General features: G+C 44.2%; 3 protein-coding genes across 5 annotated transcripts; all 3 read left to right on the top strand.

Moving 5' to 3' along the window:
• The first annotated feature begins 3190 nt into the window (after window positions 1-3190).
• On the top strand, window positions 3191-5906 carry LOC141832924 (auxin transporter-like protein 2). 3 transcript variants are annotated; one of them, XM_074720289.1, is made up of 8 exons: window positions 3191-3454; window positions 3580-3815; window positions 3903-4088; window positions 4339-4451; window positions 4539-4722; window positions 4808-4905; window positions 4977-5442; window positions 5512-5906. In XM_074720289.1, the coding sequence occupies exons 2-8, from the start codon at window positions 3606-3608 to the stop codon at window positions 5743-5745; spliced, it is 1491 nt and encodes a 496-aa protein (XP_074576390.1). In that variant the 5' UTR covers window positions 3191-3454; window positions 3580-3605; the 3' UTR covers window positions 5746-5906. The 3 variants fall into 3 exon arrangements, with proteins under 3 accessions (XP_074576390.1, XP_074576388.1, XP_074576389.1); XM_074720287.1 differs by having other exon boundaries at window positions 3191-3462; XM_074720288.1 differs by having other exon boundaries at window positions 3191-3462; window positions 3572-3815.
• A 2460-nt stretch (window positions 5907-8366) lies between these two features.
• Window positions 8367-12040, top strand: LOC141833442 (uncharacterized). The gene is given in 3 exon segments (XM_074720890.1): window positions 8367-9263; window positions 9265-11485; window positions 11572-12040. Coding segments are annotated over 3 exon segments (3498 nt in total). The 3' UTR covers window positions 11952-12040.
• A 3895-nt stretch (window positions 12041-15935) lies between these two features.
• On the top strand, window positions 15936-19631 carry LOC141833820 (uncharacterized). Its single transcript, XM_074721316.1, has 2 exons — window positions 15936-19053; window positions 19149-19631. The coding sequence occupies exons 1-2, from the start codon at window positions 15936-15938 to the stop codon at window positions 19529-19531; spliced, it is 3501 nt and encodes a 1166-aa protein (XP_074577417.1). The 3' UTR covers window positions 19532-19631.

The raw sequence follows: 19631 nt of genomic DNA, 5'->3' as shown, positions 1-19631 counted from the left end.
CCACTTTAGTTCTGATTGGGAAGGAAGGAAGCATAGTCCACCTGACTTTGAAACCTGCCTGCCATAGTGTGGAACTCAAGTACACGCCACCTCCGTTTCCAATTGCTCTTGTCTTAGCTCTTCCAGTTAAAGTCTAACCCCACACCTTGAATATGGCTGGCCGGAGCACGAACATGCCACTGTCTCAGTGGGTGCCTGCCTGATCGGCCGATCGATCGGTCGCGTGCATTCAAATGTTTCAGGATATACACATTCAACTTTGATAGAGCATATCGATATGGAAAACTAGTGTTTTTTTTCATGCTTCTGATTAAAAATGTTAGGAGATCAAATCAAAAAAACCAATAGTTATAATGAATTAATCACTTCCTTGTTAATTTATTTGCTTATTCTGTGTGTTTTTTCCACATACAGATTGAGCTTTTTGAGCGATCCGCGAATCTTGGTTGAGATTGGCATGCGACTGTGGTACGAGATGTGATTGTGATGTGGAATGGAGAATACATGACACCAAATCTAAGCTAGATTCTTTCTTCTTTCAGATGACCCGTTTTGCCTTTATTTTGTCGTTTGGATGGATGAATAGATTCTCATTTTTCTGTAATTTATTAGGGTATTTGTCTTTAAAAAATGTTAATTTTCGATAACCTTCTACAAATTAAGATCCTGCTGATCAAATACATTTTTAAAATAGAAATATCAAAGAGTCATTAAGTAAGCTTTAAATCCATGATCTTGACAAAAATAAAATTTACACAACCATATATTAATAATAATAAAAATTCTATACTAAAATCAGTCAAACATCAGAATTAAATTGGCAATAATTGAACACCCCAAAGCTCAAAAAATAATGTACTTTTTGTCCAAAGGACATTAATTAAATCGAGAAGCCATTTTTTGAGGAATTAATTAATGGAGCATTTCCCATCCTCATCATTCGCCTTTCACCTCGAACCATTTTAATTTGTCGGGGGATCATCTTTCGAAGACGAATAGAATAAAAATAACATCACAAATGAAAATGAAATTACTTTAAAATATTTACTAACTATTCTTTATAATTGATGATGACTCTACCACTAAACCATTATGACAAAATGGTCAATGAAATCATGAAAAAAGATGAGGAAAAAAAAACATAGTAAGTGGAGATATGGCATATACTAAGTTTTCTAATCCTTGTAATTAGGTTTCATTCTCATCGTCTCTTTGCCAAATGTAGTGGAGGCACTTAATTAGGGACAAGTTAAAGGTGAGTGTGGACTGTAAATTAATTAGACATGACATATGGAGAACAAAATATATGGAGTTGGGTGGGCATGCCTGCATCTTTGTCTCCCATTACCGCTCACCAACTAGGGCGTTCGTGCATGCTACACTTCACACTTCACACTCACTCACTCAACGACTTCTCGATTTTCATCCACTACTTCAAATACATATCCGATGTCTTTAGAACAGTAACAAAGCACAAAGTGACTTCAAATTCAATCGGAAATGCTCCGGTGGTGCTTCGATTCTTGATCGGGTTAACCGATCAATCGAACCGGATCGGGTGGATCGGGGGACATGGATTTGACTTCAGGTGGTGGAGCAGAATTAAAGGTGAAGGTGAGGAGGCTTCTGCATGCTTGAGAACTTGCACTTGTCTCCCCCTCTTGTTGTGTTGTGCAGCCACGATCATTTAGGGTTTGAATTGAAGGCTAACCATGCGTACAAGTGAAGAATCATGGACTCTGTGTCTAGATTTTGTATATAATTATATTATCCAAATAAACAATATTTTTTTAATTATATCAGATATATAAATGTAAAAAGTCAGGTGGTTACTGAACATGCATGAACAAGTGTTCTTGAATGCGAATTGATGGGGATGTGATGTTTGCCAGCCAAGTATTGTTTCACTATGTTCTGCTCCAAGCTCCCATGCCTTGCCATTGCCAACAATTAGCTACCTACTCGACTCCATTCTACCATTTATTTTATCAGTAAATATCATTTCAAATTACAGTAATTCTCCTGTTTTTTTCCACCAAGCGAGAGCATGAATTTGGGGGACAATATTATATTTTCCCCACTATTTAACTGTTCACATTATATTTTAAACAATTTAAATATAATTAACGTTTGTATCGTGATATTTTTTTATTTTCAATTTTTGTGACTCATAAATACACCGAGAAATTGATATATTTTTACACGTGCGTTTTTGCCATAAAAGATTCGCCATTTTCTGTATCTCGTGGCCGGAATGGATTATCATTAACCCGCGATTTAAGGCGAGTAAATCTTGTGTTAGGCGTCAAAATATGGGTCAAATATTAGTGGCGGATCTAGTAAACGAAGACAGATTAGTCAAGAATGACAGGAGCAAACAAGATTAAGATTGTAATTAAGAATTGCAAGCGTTTTGGATGGTCATGGTCTTCTTTCCAGCTTCGGATCTCGAGTCGTAGAGGGTTGACCCGAAAACCCGGCCCGAGTTTGAATCGAATTAAATTAACGTGAAGTTAATGATTGCGTGAGACAGATTAGCGTGTACAGCTCATCGCCATTAATCAATCAAACATGAGTTTCAAATTAAAATTTAGACCAAATTTCACTTTATCCCAATTTCTTATCTTTATTTTCATTCATTATGAGAAATTTACCTTAATCACTAGCATTGTTTTGCAAAACGTGAGCAAAAATAGATGCCATCTCTAGAAAATAAATTTAAAAAATAACTTTTTAAAAAAAAATTAAATTTTAAAATTTTAAAATATAGATCCAAAACCAAAAAGCTAATTTCCGTCTTCTCGTGCATCGGAAAAGATTCCTTGCGGTCCTCGTTGTATCCATTATTAAATTCTTTTTCTTTTTTTCTAAAGCAGTCTTCCACGTAGGGAACATGCTCCTTTCAACACTAGTTAAAACCCATAAATTAATTATACAAATTTAAATGAATTTAATTAGTATTACAAATATACTTCCCCCCTCAAATTATGAGACTATTTTGATCTAATCATATGGTTCTAAAATTAAATAATTGTTGGCTAATTTTAACTGATTTAATTATAGAAAATAGTGGTATCATATTTATTAAGATATGAGTGGGTGGACCCACAACCTCACTCACCATTTCCGCAGCAGGAGTCCCATCAAATAGCACACTCTCTGCGTCTGCTGCTGCCGCTGCCGGTGCCTCTGCCTCTGCCTCTGCCTCCCTCCTCTCCTCTGTTCTTAATCATTCTTCAATCTCGCCATTAAATCCAGCACCAGAGCCACCCAGCGACTTCCGGGTACATTTTTCGGCCAAAAGCCTGCCACCACCAATCGATTCCTCCTCTTTGCTCGAGCTCCGAGCGCCTCCATTTACTGAGCCCCGCCTTCCGCAGCATTAATTAAAAGGCTGGCCGGCGGCCGCGTCAGTGCTCCAGCGACCACAGCAAAACTGAGTTATCAGGGAAAGGTGACAAGGTATCCGTTCCATTCTCTGCTGCTTTTAATTCTCCAGCTTGCGTTTATGCTCCTCGTTTGTGTAAAACCCAAGGGCTGCTTGAGAGTTTATCGTCTGAGTCGTTGTTAGTTCGTTAGATCTTGAACTCTTCGGCGAGGAGAAGATGCAGGCTCAGAAGCAAGCGGAGGAGGCCGCCATCGTGGCGGCGACTGGCATTAGTAGCTCCGGAAATGAAACGGAGGAAGGCGGTGGCCGCGGCGGAGGGGACGCCGGCGATGGGAAGGAGGAAGACGGTCACGGATTCAGTATGAAGGACCTGCTCTGGCACGGTGGTTCCGCCTGGGATGCCTGGTTCAGCTGCGCCTCTAATCAAGTTGCTATCTTTAATATCTCATCACCTCTGTTCTGCAAACAGAACGATCGATCTTGCTAAAAATTTATGCTTTTGCATCCAACGCAGGTAGCGCAGGTGCTGCTGACGCTGCCGTACTCGTTCTCGCAGCTGGGGATGCTGTCGGGGGTGATCTTGCAGCTGTTCTACGGGCTCCTCGGAAGCTGGACGGCGTACCTCATCAGCGTCCTCTACATCGAGTACCGCACCCGCAAGGAAAAGGAAAACGTCAGCTTCAAGAATCACGTTATCCAGGTGGCACACGCCCCCTTCTTCCTTTCCGTCTCCTGTTTTGTTCTCTTCTGCTCTCACTCTTCTCCCGTGTTGGTTAATTCCTCGTTCGACAATAATTTGCACCTTATCAAGAGATCGATTCCTCCTCATCCTCTTCCACCTCAAACGATTCGATGACAGACTGACTGTTAGCAAATTCCAAGTTCTCTTCACGATTGATTGATTTTAAAATAACTGAGCTGCTCCTTTTCCTCTGGTATCAACTATGCAGTGGTTCGAGGTGTTGGATGGGCTGCTGGGGCCGTACTGGAAGGCCATCGGTCTCGCCTTCAACTGCACCTTCCTCCTGTTTGGCTCCGTTATCCAACTTATTGCTTGTGCCAGGTAATACTTCAACTTCTTCTTTAATTTTCATTGTTAATCGTATCTGTAAAAAAGTTTGATCAATTTGGTGGTTTTGGGACGGTGCAGTAACATTTACTACATCAATGATCGGCTGGACAAGAGAACATGGACCTACATATTTGGAGCCTGCTGCGCCACCACCGTCTTCATCCCTTCCTTCCACAATTACAGGATCTGGTCCTTCCTCGGCCTCGGCATGACCACCTACACCGCCTGGTACCTCGCCATCGCCGCCATCGTCCACGGACAGGTAATTAACTGATCCATGAGCCAATTCGATAAGCTTGTTCATTCAATTAATTGTTGTTGACAAAATTGGGGGTTGGATAATGCAGGCGGACGGCGTGACGCACTCAGGTCCAACCAAACTGGTGCTCTACTTCACCGGCGCCACCAACATCCTCTACACCTTCGGCGGCCACGCCGTCACCGTGTGAGTGCTTGTTTGTCTCGTCTAAAACTTATTACTCGAAGAGGACGAGGTTGACTCCCTTGTATGGACAGCGAGATCATGCACGCGATGTGGAAGCCGCAAAAGTTCAAGTGCATTTACTTGCTGGCGACGCTGTACGTGTTCACGCTGACGCTGCCCTCTGCGGCGGCCGTGTACTGGGCGTTCGGCGACGAGCTGCTGAACCACTCCAACGCGTTCTCGCTGCTCCCCAAGTCGAGGTGGCGGGACGCGGCGGTGATCCTGATGCTGATCCACCAGTTCATCACCTTCGGCTTCGCGTGCACGCCGCTATACTTCGTGTGGGAAAAGGTGATCGGGATGCACGACACCAAAAGTATGTGCGTCCGCGCCGTCGCCCGCCTCCCTGTCGTCGTCCCCATCTGGTTCCTCGCCATCATCTTCCCTTTCTTCGGCCCCATCAACTCCGCGGTCGGCGCCCTCCTCGTCAGCTTCACCGTCTACATCATCCCCGCCATGGCCCACATCCTCACTTACCGCACCCCCGCCGCGCGCCAGGTCCATCCATGTTTTGTCTCTGCTCGGCATTTCGTCGAACACTTACTGAACTCTCCTACTTATTTGCAGAATGCGGCGGAGAAGCCGCCCTTCTTCCTCCCGAGCTGGACGGCCATGTTCATCGTGGACGCCTTCATCGTGGGGTGGGTTATGGTCGTTGGGTTCGGGCTCGGAGGGTGGGCGAGCATGACGAACTTCGTGAGGCAAGTGGACACCTTTGGCCTCTTCGCCAAGTGCTACCAGTGCCCCAAGCCTCTGCCTTCGCCTGCTGCTGGACCGTCCCCGCAGCAGAGCCGCCACTAAACCATCTACCGCCGGCGATCTCTCGCCGCATTAATTTACCTACCTAATTCAAAAACAACAAATTTCTTAAAAGTAACCTTGTTCGAGTTGTGTCAGTGTGTCATGTTATATTTGCCATGTAATGGATAGTTGTGCTTGTGGTAGGGAATCCACTCTCTTCATGTTGATGTCGCAACCAACGTAGATAATGGCACCAATTTTTAAGGGGGAAAATACCATAAAAAAATTGTTAAACTCCAAATGAGAGTTGAATCTCATCTAAAATGCTAAGGCACTTGAATACCTAATTTATGAGTATTTACACAATTAATATCAATAGTTTAATAATAAAGGTTTGAGGATTGGTGTTTTGACATGTTATAAGAACATTTGTATGAAGAGGTGTACCATTGCCCCAGGGACAAATAGTTTAATAATAAAGGTTTGAGGGTTGGTGTTTTGACATGTTATAAGAACATTTATATGAAGAGGTGGGTTTAAGGGATTATTATTGAAAGAAAAAAAGAAACATCTTCCTTTAACATGTTCTTTTTTTTTTCCATATCCCCGTTTCTTTCTTCTTTCTTCTTTCTTCTTTCTCTTCTCTCCTCAATTTCTTATATAGATATTAAGTGAGTCTTTCATTGTCTATGTAGGTTAAAAGGAAAGAAAGGAATCAAAAAAGAAAGAGAAAGTGAATTTTATAGAACAAGACCCTGAAATTAGAACCTTTTCTACAAAACTGAGAAATTTATCAAATCCTATTCTCTTCTTCTAACTAACTGTCTATTGTTTTGGTGGGAAAGTGTGATATATTTCAGAACAATGGTAGAACAGAAACTAATTGAGGCCCAAGTATCATAGCCCAACATAGCACTGGCCCAATTTCTCTAAGTCAAGTTGTCTGGTCACGAGGTATTTGAATTGATTTCGCGTCTCGTGGAAACGGATGGGGGAAAGAAACTTTTGACTGTGGAATTCACTTCCCAACCACGGCGACAAGTCAATTTGACTTTGAGTTTGAATTCTGACCTCATACCACTTTTCCCCCCTCGTGTTGGAAAATTATCGTCGTACCAATTAATACATAGTTTGACTTGACTTTTTATCCGGAGGATTTCTATCGTCATTTTAGTCAACTACTTCTATGATCGGAATAAAAGGTTAACTTGTATGGTTTACACATTATCCTTGTTTTTTTTCTTTTATGTATATTTTAATATGTACTCCATATTTTGTTATTGTGGTAAACTTGACTTGACGTAAAGTGGTAATTAAAGAAGCAATAGGAAAATGTTTAAGAAATATGTACAATAGAAAGTTGATATATTATTTTTAATGTGACTAAGGCAAATAGTTATTCAAGAATCTCTTCCTCTTCCTCTTCCCCTTATCAAGTAAAAAATTTCTTCTCTTTTCGTTGTATCGTTTTTCTTTCTCATTTCTCCTCTATCACTCTATCGTCTACACATGTTAAAATAAAAGGAAGAAATTAAAAAAGAGAGAGAGAGATAAATATGATATAATGGATTTTAGAAGGTCGTAATAGGAAAGAGAAGAATTTAATTGAGGCCCAACTATCATAGCCCAACATAGCACAGGCCCAATTTCGCTAAGTAACGTTGACTAGTCAAGACGTATTAGAATTGTTGCCGTTTCCAGTGTAAATGAATGGGAAAGAGACTTTTGGCCGTGTCTCAATTTTTGCTTTACAAGTTTGAATTCCGATCTCCTACCTCATTTGACTTGACTCGTGTTGTTTGCTGCTGTTACACACGTAGTTTGACTTGACTTCCATTTTTTTTTTGTTGTTGTGCTAAACTTGACTCGATGGATGATTGAAAATAAACTTTTTAAAATTGTCTATTTCTATCGATGCATATTCAATGATTCAGTTGCTACATATATTTAATCCATTTATAGCCATCCCACAATGACATTTGATAATTAAAATTAAATACAACTTGGACAATTAAAAGGTATATGTAAACTATAATTTGAGATATTTATCTAAAATATATGACACCACATTTATATATTATAATAAATAATATATTTAATCATTTTGCCTTTCTTAAGTTTGAAACTAATCTCGTACTTTTCTCCCACATCGTGTTAGAAAATTATAACAAAATCTGTTTGATTTTACACGTGTTGTTTAATGTTATTAGACACGTAATTTGACTTTATTTCCTTGGAGGTTTCCCATTGTCATTTAAGTAGACTTGGTCGACTATTCCCACGCAATGCCAAGGTTTACTCGTACGGTTTAAACACTACCATTTCTGTTAATTTTCCTTTTATGTCCATTTTAATATGAAGTCCATGTTTTATTATCATGGTAAATTTGACTTAATATATATAATATGATAATTAAAGAAGTAAGAGGGAAATGTTGAAGAAAAATGATATCTTTTTTTGCCTTTTTACATATGATGAGTTGAAAACAAGTAAATAACAAAGAGATAATCAAGTTTAACCCAATGAAGCTTACTTTTGTAAAAAAAAAATTATAAATGGAGTTAAAAAAATCTATATTACTATTAACGTTGCAAAATTTACTAACTCCGCTTTCTATTTAGTTCTCCACAGTCTCGATTGGCAGCTCATCCACTGAATTCTTCTTTGCATTCAGTGCGCCCATGGAGCTCATGCCAATCCTTGCTTTGCTCCTCCTCTGTCTCCTCCCACACTCCTTCACCACTTGCCACTCCGCCACCCACGCAACCGGACCGGAAGCAGACCGCGCCGCCCTGCTCGACTTCCGCGCCGCCATATCCCATGACCCCAGCGGCTTCCTCCGGCCTTGGAACGCCACGCTGGACTTCTGCCGCTGGCCGGGAGTCGCATGCGCCGACGCCGCCCACCCCGGCCGCGTCTCCTCCCTCGACCTCACTGCCGTCGGCGTCAAAGGCGTCATCTCCCCTGCCGTCGCCAACCTCACCTACCTCTCCTCCTTGCTCCTCCCCAACAATACCATGTACGGTGAAATCCCACCGGAGCTAGGCAGATTGGCCTGGCTGAACCAACTCAACTTGAGCTACAACGAATTGAACGGCACCCTGCCGGCGAGCCTTGATCTCTGCGTCAACCTCACCCTCCTCGACGTCACCGCCAATTTCCTCTCCGGCGCCATCCCCGCCCAGTTCGGCTCCAATCGCCATCCCAATCTACGCCGGCTCAGCCTCGCCGGCAACCGTCTCACTGGAGGGATTCCCCTGTCACTGGGGAGGATTGTCTCTCTCAGGACACTCGATCTCTCATACAACACGCTCACCGGCGAAATCCCTTCATCTCTTGGCGACCTCTTAAACGTTTCCTACCTCGACCTCTCCTTCAACCAGCTCCACGGCGGAATCCCGACGTCGTTCGCGAACCTCTATTCCGTCCGCATGCTGTGCCTCGCCCACAACCAACTCACCGGAGCCATCCCGTCGGCGATGAGAAATCTGACGAGTATCCAGCACCTTGACCTCTCAACCAACAAACTTTCCGGTGAAATCCTTCCGCTGGAAAGAATGCTCCACCTTGAGGTCCTCGATCCTCAGCGACAATAATCTCACTGGAGGTATCCCCGATTCGATCGGGGGACTGGTAAATCTCACCTACATCAGCCTCTCTACCAACGCTCTCACTGGGACAATCCCTCCCTCCATCACCAACCTCTCTTCGCTCCGAATCCTTGGCTTGGCGTACAACCAACTCGAAGGCAGCCTACCGGAGGATTTAGGCAATCTCCAGATGCTCGAGTTCTGGCAGGTGTCGTACAATAAGCTCAATGGCCACATTCCCCAGTCCCTCTTCAGAATTCCTTACTTAGATACTTTAAGCATGGCCTACAACAACTTCATGGGGACGCTACCGGATGACATCGGCGACACTTTGCCATACCTGCGGGTGTTCGGTGTTGCCTACAACCAACTCGAGGGCCCGATTCCGGCGTCGCTGAATAACGCCGTGCTTCTCGAGGAACTCGACGTCAACAGCAACAATTTCAGCGGGAAGATACCGCGAAGTCTGGGAAGCAAATTGCTTAATTTGAAGCAGCTCTTTCTCGGTAAAAACCAGCTTGTGGCGGCAGCTCCTGAAGACTGGGACTTCATCGCCTCCCTGGCGAACTGCCCGCAGCTGGAGGATCTCAACCTCATGGAGAACCAACTCGCCGGCGAGCTCCCAGCCTCCTTTGCCAATCTCTCCCGGAGGCTCAATAGCCTCACTCTAGGCCGGAACCGCATCTCCGGAAACTTTCCTGCCACGATCAGGAGGTTCACTTACCTAGTGACTCTAGGTTTGAACGAGAACCAGTTCACTGGCCCCATTCCGGACTTCCTCGGTGAGCTCATCGAATTGGAATCATTGATGCTGTACGACAACAAGTTTACCGGCACCATTCCTCCGGCGCTCGGCGACTTGACTCGGCTCAATGAGCTCTTCCTCAACGGAAATTTCTTGACCGGCACGATACCAGCGGAGCTCGGGAAGTGCCAGAATCTAAACATTTTGGACCTATCTAACAACCAGCTCACCGGCTCAATTCCGCATGAGGTTCTGAGCATCGAAGCCCTGTCGAACTTCGTCGACATGTCCAACAACTATCTGAGCGGGCCGCTACCGCAGGAGGTCGGCATGTTGCGCAACCTTCAGTACTTGTCCTTCTACAACAACAGTCTCTCCGGACGCATTCCGAGCACAATCGGAGAATGCCAAGTTCTGGAATATCTGAATTTGAGCAGGAACTTTTTCGAAGGGACCATTCCTCGCTCGCTCGCCGACTTGAAGGGCCTCAAAGGCTTGGACCTCTCGCACAATAACCTATCCGGTCCAATTCCAGAGTTCCTAGGAAATTACCAGGACATGGAGAATCTCAACCTTTCCTACAATTCTTTCTCCGGTGAGATGCCAAGTCAAGGATTATTCCTTAATTCTAGCGAGTTTGACGTCGAGGGAAACAGAGGAATCTGCGGCGGCATCGCGAGTTTGCATCTGCCTTCCTGCCCAACACACAAATCCAAGAAGAATTGGCGGCTCGCGCTCGCAATAGCACTTCCGGTGTTTGTTCTGCTCTTGTGTATTGCTCTCTTTACTGCGTTCTACGTGGTGGAACGACGGCGGAGGATTATCGGAAATTCCATGGTTCGTGGTGATCAGACAATTGATAATGTTCACACCAAAGCGTCTTACAGAGACTTGCTTAAGGCCACCAACGACTTCTCCCCGGAAAATTTGATCGGCGTCGGAAGCTGCGGCTCGGTGTACAGAGGCTTTCTCGGCGACGAGCAAATCGCAGTCAAGGTGCTCGACCTCGAGCACCGCGGAGCCTTCAAGGCCTTCATCGCGGAGTGCGAAGCGCTTCGCAACATCCGCCATCGGAACCTCGTCAAGATCCTCACCACCTGCGTCAGCATCGACTCCATGGGCAACGAATTCAGAGCCATTCTGTTCGAGTTCATGCCGAACGGGAGTTTGGAGAACTGGTTACATCCCGAGACGAGGGACAAGAAGCTCCACAGTACCAAGAAGTTGGGCCTCGTGCAGAGGCTCAACGTCGCGATCGACGTCGGCGCGGCCTTGAACTATCTCCACTACCACTGCGACACACCGATTATCCACTGCGACTTGAAGCCCAGCAACGTGCTTCTCGACGCCAACATGACTGCTCGCGTGGGGGATTTCGGCATCGCCAGGTTCCTCACGAGGACCGCCTGCGTTTACCAATCTTCTTCCGTCGCCATCAAAGGTTCCATCGGCTACATGGCTCCAGGTGATGTACGCTCCAGAGACTACATAATTTGGCCGATCAAATTTCCCCGAGATGTTAAAATTGGTTTTTTTTTTCGCGATTTGCAGAGTATGGGATGGGTGGGCTGATATCAACGCAGGCAGATGTGTACAGCTACGGTGTGCTACTGCTAGAGTTGTTCACGGGGAGGCGGCCGACGGACGAGGAGTTCGAGGACGGGTTTACACTGCAGAAGTATGTAGAGAGAAAGCTTGCCACCGGAGTTGACGTCACTGGAGGCGTGGCGGATCCGGCGATGTTCTCGGAAGGCGGTGAAGAAGTGGCGTTGAACTTCGTGGTTGGGGAGCAGATAAAGCAGTGCTTGGAGTCGGTGCTCTTGGTTGGTATTTGCTGCGCTAAGGCGTTGCCGGCGGAGCGGATCACCATGGCGGATGCTGTGGCGAGAATGGAAACGATCAAGACTCTGTTACTCATTACCGACACGTGATTGCTTAGGACATGGATTATTAGTTTTTTTTTTTTACGTATCTCGAACTTTCAAATCAATTAATCCTTCACTGTACGTTCTACATATCAAGCAGCTCTGCGTGGATTTTTAAATCTTGTTTGGGGAAAATAACACGAACATTATTAAGAATATGATTTAGAGCAGCTGCAACGCAGCTGGCGTTGATCACAGCATTAATGTGCAGTTGGTAGTGGTGGTTGATCAGTGGTCGATCATTGTATGGTGATCGACCACGTGGTCGACCACCAACCGATTTGACGTACGTTAACATTAAAAAAATAAAAAATCCATCGATTAACGCGTTCAGAACTCTGAATGCGTTAAATACCTCACTCCTCCCTCGCTCTTCCCTCACTCCTCCACATCTTTCCCTCTCTCTTCCATGTCCGTTGTTAACGCGTGATTAACAGCGCGTTGCAGATGTTCTTAAAAAAAACAAAGAGAAGAATATTTCTTGTAGAGAATATTTTAAAAATGTCATGTAGAATATATATATATATATATATATATATATATATATATATATATATATATATATATATATATATTACAACCACCATGCAGAATGAACTTTTTTTATTAACTTAAAAAAAATCAATTTAGCATTGTTGTACAACTATTATAGTTGTTATAACAATGTTAAAGTTATTTTGAATGGGTTGAAATAATTTTAATAAAATTGATAAAATATTTTGATGTAATAGTGTTATGTGTTATAATTTTAATTAAGTTGCGCTAATTTTATTTTATGTTATGGTAGGAAATATCTTTTTTTTTTGGGTTAAAAGGATAATATATTTTTATTTTTATCAAACTTATATTATGAATAGTAATCATTGTTTACTTTTGCTAAAAGAGAATAAAAGATGATATTCTAAATAGAGGCTCTCTCCTCAGGTTAGCAAGTCTAGGTCTCATGACTTAATTACCCCATTAATACGGTAGAATTTGAAAGTTCTCAATTGAGTACTTATTGAACGTTAGTGGTCAGGTGTTTGTCGTCATCTCTATGCCAAGTAGAAGAATTTCCTGTTCAAAGTCAACACAAAATTAGATGATGTCAGTATAATCTAAATAAGAGCCCTCTAATATTTATTTAAGTAAGATGATGAGAGTAGAAAAATAGTAGAACTATAGTACATGAATATATAAAAGTGAATATTCGTCTCTCTTTTTCTGAATTATGAACTTTCTTTTATAGTCGTTGTTCCAATCAAATGTCATAGACAGTCAATCCATTGGTCAACGAACGAATTGATATACATGTTCTTCAGAGGTCATCGCCGAAAAGGATAAAAGGACCTGAAAAGCATTCCTAAAGAAGATTAGAATGATATCGAAAATAAATTCCGACAGACCACTTTAATGTTCAAATTATAATTTTTTCTTAAGAAGGAGAATTGAGTAAGGAAAAATAGAATTGTTTATGTGCATACCTGCATCCGCGAGAGCGGACGATCATTTAAAGAACTGTACATGTGCATATTCTCCGAGATGTGTGCATCCGCTTATAATCACATGCTCCGAGATGTGCATTTTTGTTACCCACACATTCTGGGATGTGTGTTCTCTACGTCTTCCGTGAGAAATAATCTTATAGATGAAGTGGTCATATCGCTTTTTTATCCCCACCTCTTTGCATCTTCAACGGGCCACATAGGATGTGGGTCTGAGGATGGACAAGGTTGGCGACTATAGCTGAGTCAAGGATGAGCTCGGGGACATGGTTGGCGTCTGCGGGCAAATCAAAGATGAGGTTGGCAATTGGGGTAGAGTTGAAGAGGAGATCTGGCTAAGTGATATCGATTTCTTGGGATGAGTGTACTGAGCATGTTCAACTTGATCCGAGTTCCTTGTTGGATGAGTCTGTTTTTTTTTAAATCACTTTTAACTTACCTTAACTTTGATTAATAACTTAGCATGACTCTTGATATTACACATGACACGTGTAGGCTATAGATTTCCACTACATCAATTGTTCCTAAATAATGGAGCTCTCTATGACATTGATATTCTCCTCCTATAATGATCACCAACCACAATTCATTACCTTTCCATTTAGTAATAATCACCCAAAACCTCCTTCCACGATGATCATTATGCTTTTATTGCCTCCGAACCAAATCAAATCTATGCTTCTCTTTCCAAAGTACTATTTGGTTATGTGCCCGTCTCCCAAATACCTTCTAGGTTTAAACATGTTTTCCAAGCATCTCATGATTCTGTCTCGGATTCTCGATCATCTTCGAATTCTGAATCCAATTCCCGAACACCTTCGAACTCCGACTCCACCTCCCAAGCAGCCAAGCACCTTATAACTCTAAATCTAATTTCCCGAACATTATACAACCCTGACTCCACTTCCCAAGTGCTTCCTTAAAAGATCACAACACCAAATCTAATATCTTTCCTTAAGAACTTAACCTAATCAATCCATCTCTAACAATTACATATTATTATGGAATATCATCCACTATAATAGATTTGGAAAACATGATATCCAACCACATCAAATTCTAGAGTACTCTACGGCTTGAACATCTCTTTTAATTTCTGAAGTGTTTGACAATCAGAGCACATTTTGTAGTCTTTAGGAGGAGAAGATCTAGAGATGGTCGTAGAATCGATTGTGTGAAACCACTTAAGCGACAAATTTTACCTTTTACTCTAACAATAAGGTGCGAAGACCTAGACCATCTTTTAGCACATATTCGTCAGTGTCGTATTGCACGAGCAACCACTTAAAAGGACCAAATGATTCTATCCTCATTCTCTCTAATCGATTCTCTAACTATATTCTATTTCTTTTTCTCCAACTGTATTATAAAAAACACTCTAATATTATTTTTCCATGTATAACGTATTAAAATAAATCAACTTAATATGTTTTAAATTAATTTAATTAAAATTACTTCACATGGATCAAAATATTCTATCAACTAAATAAATTTAACAAAAAAATATTGTAGCTTAAAATTTCTTCAAAATTATAACACATTTACTATAAAAGTGTAGCGGATATGAGATAGTTGTTATAACATTCTCATCCTATAACTTTCTACTACTTTTGAGGGAAAATTGTGAAATATTTTAGAAATGTTCCGTTTGCAATTTAAAAGGTCCTAATAACTCTTTAATAGTATGAATTAAAGTGGGTAAAGTCCAATATGATTTTGAGTGGTCGGAACAAAAAATTATTAATTGAGGACCAAATGTACAGACGTGATGCATGCATGCCCAATTTCTCCAAGTCCAGTTAGACCACTTATTCGTTGGACCAATGACTTTTGTTCAATTTAATCTGTGGCGTTCAGACTTAGTGTTTGATGAATTGACTTGGTTTCCCATTACATTAACTTGTCGTATGGATTACGCACTATTCCTGTCTCATCAGCCACTAACATTTTGGAAAACAAAATTGTAAACATAAGAAATCAAGAATCGATGAAATTAAACTTTTAAATTTCCCTCTTTGTAATCCATTTATTTATATCATTAGTATTTTATCTTTTTTAAACTTCTTGATTATATATATATATATATATATAGTAATTTATACATTTTATAATTTAAAATTATTTTTTGAATTATTACAAATTTAAATTATTAATAATAAGTAAAATGGTAAAGATGTTGTAGCGTGGTTGCTGAGATTTTAAATTCGACACAAATTCATTAACGAATTGCAAAAAAGATTTATTATTATTATTATTATTATTATTTTATTTTTTGAAAACGAGACACTTGAGTGTGAAGTGCGCGGCACGCTCATTCAACCTCCCGCCAACAGAAGTCAAAATCAACTTCCCTCAAGCTCAGCATCTTGCTCTATACAAGTCTTTCCCCAAGTCTCCGCTCTATTTTATTTTATTTTAAAATTTCTCACCCCGCTTTCTATATAATTCGTCCCTTGCGCTCCTTGGCAGCTCATCCACTGAATTCTTCTTTGCATTCAGTGCGCCCATGGAGCTCATGCCAATCCTTGCTTTGCTCCTCCTCTGTCTCTTCCCACATTCCTTCACCACTTGCCACTCCGCCACCCACGCAACCGGACCTGAAGCAGACCGCGCCGCCCTGCTCGCCTTCCGCGCCGCCATATCCCATGACCCCAGCGGCTTCCTCCGGCCGTGGAACGCCACGCTGGACTTCTGCCGCTGGCCGGGCGTCGCATGCGCCGACGCCGCACACCCCGGCCGCGTCTCCTCCCTCGACCTTACCGCCGTCGGCGTCAAAGGCGTCATCTCCCCTGCCGTCGCCAACCTCACCTACCTATCCTCCTTGCTCCTCCCCAACAATACCATGTACGGTGAAATCCCACCGGAGCTAGGACGGTTGGCAGGGCTGAGCCAGCTCAACTTGAGCTACAACGAATTGAACGGCACCCTGCCGGGGAGCCTCGATCTCTGTGTCAACCTCACCGTCCTCGACCTCACCGCCAATTTCCTCTCCGGCGCCATCCCCGCCCAGTTCGGCTCCAATCGCCATCCCAATCTACGCCTGCTCAGCCTCGCCGGCAACCGTCTCACTGGAGGGATTCCCCTGTCACTGGGGAGGATTGTCTCTCTCAGAACACTCGATCTCTCATACAACACGCTCACCGGCGAAATCCCTTCATCTCTTGGCGACCTCGTAAACGTGTCCTACCTCGACCTCTCCTTCAACCAGCTCCACGGCGGAGTCCCGACGTCGTTTGCGAACCTCTATTCCGTCCGCATGCTGTGCCTTTCCAGCAACCAACTCACCGGAGCCATCCCGACGGCGATGAGAAATCTGACGAGTCTCCGGTTCCTTGACCTCTCAAATAACTCACTTTCCGGAGAAATCCTTCCGCCGGAAAGAATGCTCCACCTTGAGGTCCTCGCCCTCAGCAACAACAAACTCACCGGAGGTATCCCCGATTCGATCGGTGGACTGGTAAATCTCACCTACATCAGCCTCTCCACCAACGCTCTCACCGGGTCAATCCCTCCCTCCATTACCAACCTCTCTTCGCTCCAAATCCTCGACTTGGCGTACAACCACCTCGAAGGCAGACTACCGGAGGATTTAGGCAATCTCAAGATGCTCTCATTCTTGCAGGTGTCGAGCAATAACCTCAGCGGCAACGTTCCCCAGTCCCTCTTCAGAATCACTAACATGGAAATTTTGAGCATGGCCTTCAACAACTTAAAGGGGACGCTACCGGATGGCATCGGCGACACTTTGCCATACCTGCAGGCGCTCGGTTTGGCCTACAACCAACTCGAGGGCCCGATTCCGGCGTCGCTGAACAACGCCGTGTTTCTCGAGGAACTCGACATCAACAGCAACAATTTCAGCGGGCAGATACCGCGAAGTCTGGGAAGCAAATTGCATAATTTGAAGCAGCTCTCCCTCGGTAAAAACCAGCTTGTGGCGGCAGCTCCTGAAGACTGGGACTTCATCGCCTCCCTGGCGAACTGCACGCAGCTGGAGGATCTCAACCTCATGGAGAACCAACTCGCCGGAGAGCTCCCAGCCTCCTTTGCCAATCTCTCCCGGAGTCTCAAAAGCCTCACCCTCGGCCGGAACCGCATCTCCGGAAATTTTCCTGCCACGATCAGGAGGTTCACTAACCTGGTGACGCTGGGTCTGAACGAGAACCAGTTCACCGGCCCCATCCCGGACTTCCTCGGTGAGCTCATCGAATTGGAATCATTGATGTTGTACGACAACAAGTTTATCGGCACCATTCCTCCTGCGCTCGGCGACTTGACTAGGCTCAATGAGCTCTTCCTCAACGGAAATTTCTTGACCGGGACGATACCAGCGGAGCTTGGGAAGTGCCAGAATCTAAACATATTGGACCTATCTAACAACCAGCTCACCGGCTCAATTCCGCATGAGGTTCTGAGCATCGAAGCCCTGTCGAACTTCGTCGACATGTCCAACAACTATCTGAGCGGGCCGCTACCGCAGGAGGTCGGCATGTTGCGCAGCCTTCAGTACTTGTCCTTCTACAACAACAGCCTCTCCGGACGCATTCCGAGCACAATTGGAGAATGCCAAGTTCTTGAATTTCTCAATTTGAGTAGGAACTTTTTCGAAGGGACCATTCCTCCCTCGCTCGCCGACTTGAAGGGCCTCAAAGGCTTGGACCTCTCGCACAATAACCTATCCGGTCCCATTCCGGAGTTCCTAGGAAATTACCCGGACATGGAGAATCTCAACCTTTCCTACAATTCTTTCTCCGGTGAGATGCCAAGTCAAGGATTATTCCTTAATTCTAGCGAGTTTGACGTCGAGGGAAACAGAGGAATATGCGGCGGCATCGCGAGTTTGCATCTGCCTTCCTGCCCAACACACAAATCCAAGAAGAATTGGCGGCTCGCGCTCGCAATAGCACTGCCGGTTTCTGCTCTGTTCTTGTGCATTGCTCTCTTTACTGCGTTCTACGTGGTGGAACGACGGCGGAGGATTATCGGAAATTCCATGGTTCGTGGTGATCAGACAATTGATAATGTTCACACCAAAGCGTCTTACAGAGACTTGCTTAAGGCCACCAACGACTTCTCCCCGGAAAATTTGATCGGCGTCGGAAGCTATGGCTCGGTGTACAGAGGCTTTCTCGGCGGGGAGAAAATAGCAGTCAAGGTGCTCGACCTCGAGCACCGCGGAGCCTTCAAGGCCTTCATCGCGGAGTGCGAAGCGCTTCGCAACATCCGCCATCGGAACCTCGTCAAGATCCTCACCACCTGCGTCAGCATCGACTCCATGGGCAACGAATTCAGAGCCATTCTGTTAGAGTTCATGCCGAACGGGAGTTTGGAGAACTGGTTACATCCCGAGACGAGGGACAAGAAGCTCCACAGTACCAAGAAGTTGGGCCTCGTGCAGAGGCTCAACGTCGCGATCGACGTCGGCGCGGCCTTGAACTATCTCCACGACCACTGCGACACGCCGATTATCCACTGCGACTTGAAGCCCAGCAACGTGCTTCTCGACGCCAACATGACCGCTCGCGTGGGGGATTTCGGCATCGCCAGGTTCCTCACGAGGACCTGCAGCGTTTACCAATCTTCTTCCGTCGCCATTAAAGGTTCCATCGGCTACATGGCTCCAGGTGATGTACGCTCCAGAGAGTATACAATTTGGCCGATCAAATTTCCCCAAGATGTTAAAATTGGATTTATTTATTTATTTTTTTTTTTTTTGCAGAGTATGGGATGGGCGGGCTGATATCAACGCAGGCTGATGTATACAGCTACGGTGTGCTACTGCTAGAATTGTTCACGGGGAGGCGGCCGACGGACGAGGAGTTCAAGGACGGGTTTACACTGCAGAAGTATGTAGAGAGAAAGCTTGCCACCGGAGTTGACATCACCGGAGGCGTGGCGGATCCGGCGATGTTCTGTGAAGAAGTGGCGTTGAACTTCGTGGTTGGGAAGCAGGCGAGCGGGAGGATGAAGCAGTGCTTGGAGTCGGTGCTGATGGTTGGCCTTTGCTGCGCTAAGGCGTCGCCGGCGGAGCGGATCAACATGGCAGATGCAGTGACGAGAATGGAAACGATCAAGAATCTGTTGCTCATGACCAACATGTGATTGCTTAGAACATGGATTATAAGTATCTATAATTACCCTTGTTCGATAAGAACACGAAGGGACCTAAGCACCTAAATATGGAATAAGATCAAATAAAACA

The sequence above is a fragment of the Curcuma longa genome, chromosome 8, assembly GCF_044706935.1.
Source record: "Curcuma longa cultivar G26 ecotype Majalengka, Jawa Barat chromosome 8, ITB_CL_G26_1.1, whole genome shotgun sequence".
Lineage (NCBI taxonomy): Eukaryota > Viridiplantae > Streptophyta > Magnoliopsida > Zingiberales > Zingiberaceae > Curcuma > Curcuma longa.
The sequence above is the reverse complement of the archived record's forward strand: the minus strand, read 5'-3'. Positions and strand labels throughout refer to the sequence as shown.

Excerpts from the sequence above, each read along its gene's own strand:
- LOC141833820 (XM_074721316.1), top strand. The coding sequence starts at position 15,936 with ATGGAGCTCATGCCAATCCTTGCTTTGCTCCTCCTCTGTCTCTTCCCA. Across the intron at positions 19,054-19,148 it reads CATCGGCTACATGGCTCCAG|AGTATGGGATGGGCGGGCTG; the intron begins GTGATGTACGCT and ends TTTTTTTTGCAG.
- LOC141832924 (XM_074720289.1), top strand. The coding sequence starts at position 3,606 with ATGCAGGCTCAGAAGCAAGCGGAGGAGGCCGCCATCGTGGCGGCGACT. Across the intron at positions 4,452-4,538 it reads CAACTTATTGCTTGTGCCAG|TAACATTTACTACATCAATG; the intron begins GTAATACTTCAA and ends GGGACGGTGCAG. Across the intron at positions 4,906-4,976 it reads GGCGGCCACGCCGTCACCGT|CGAGATCATGCACGCGATGT; the intron begins GTGAGTGCTTGT and ends TTGTATGGACAG.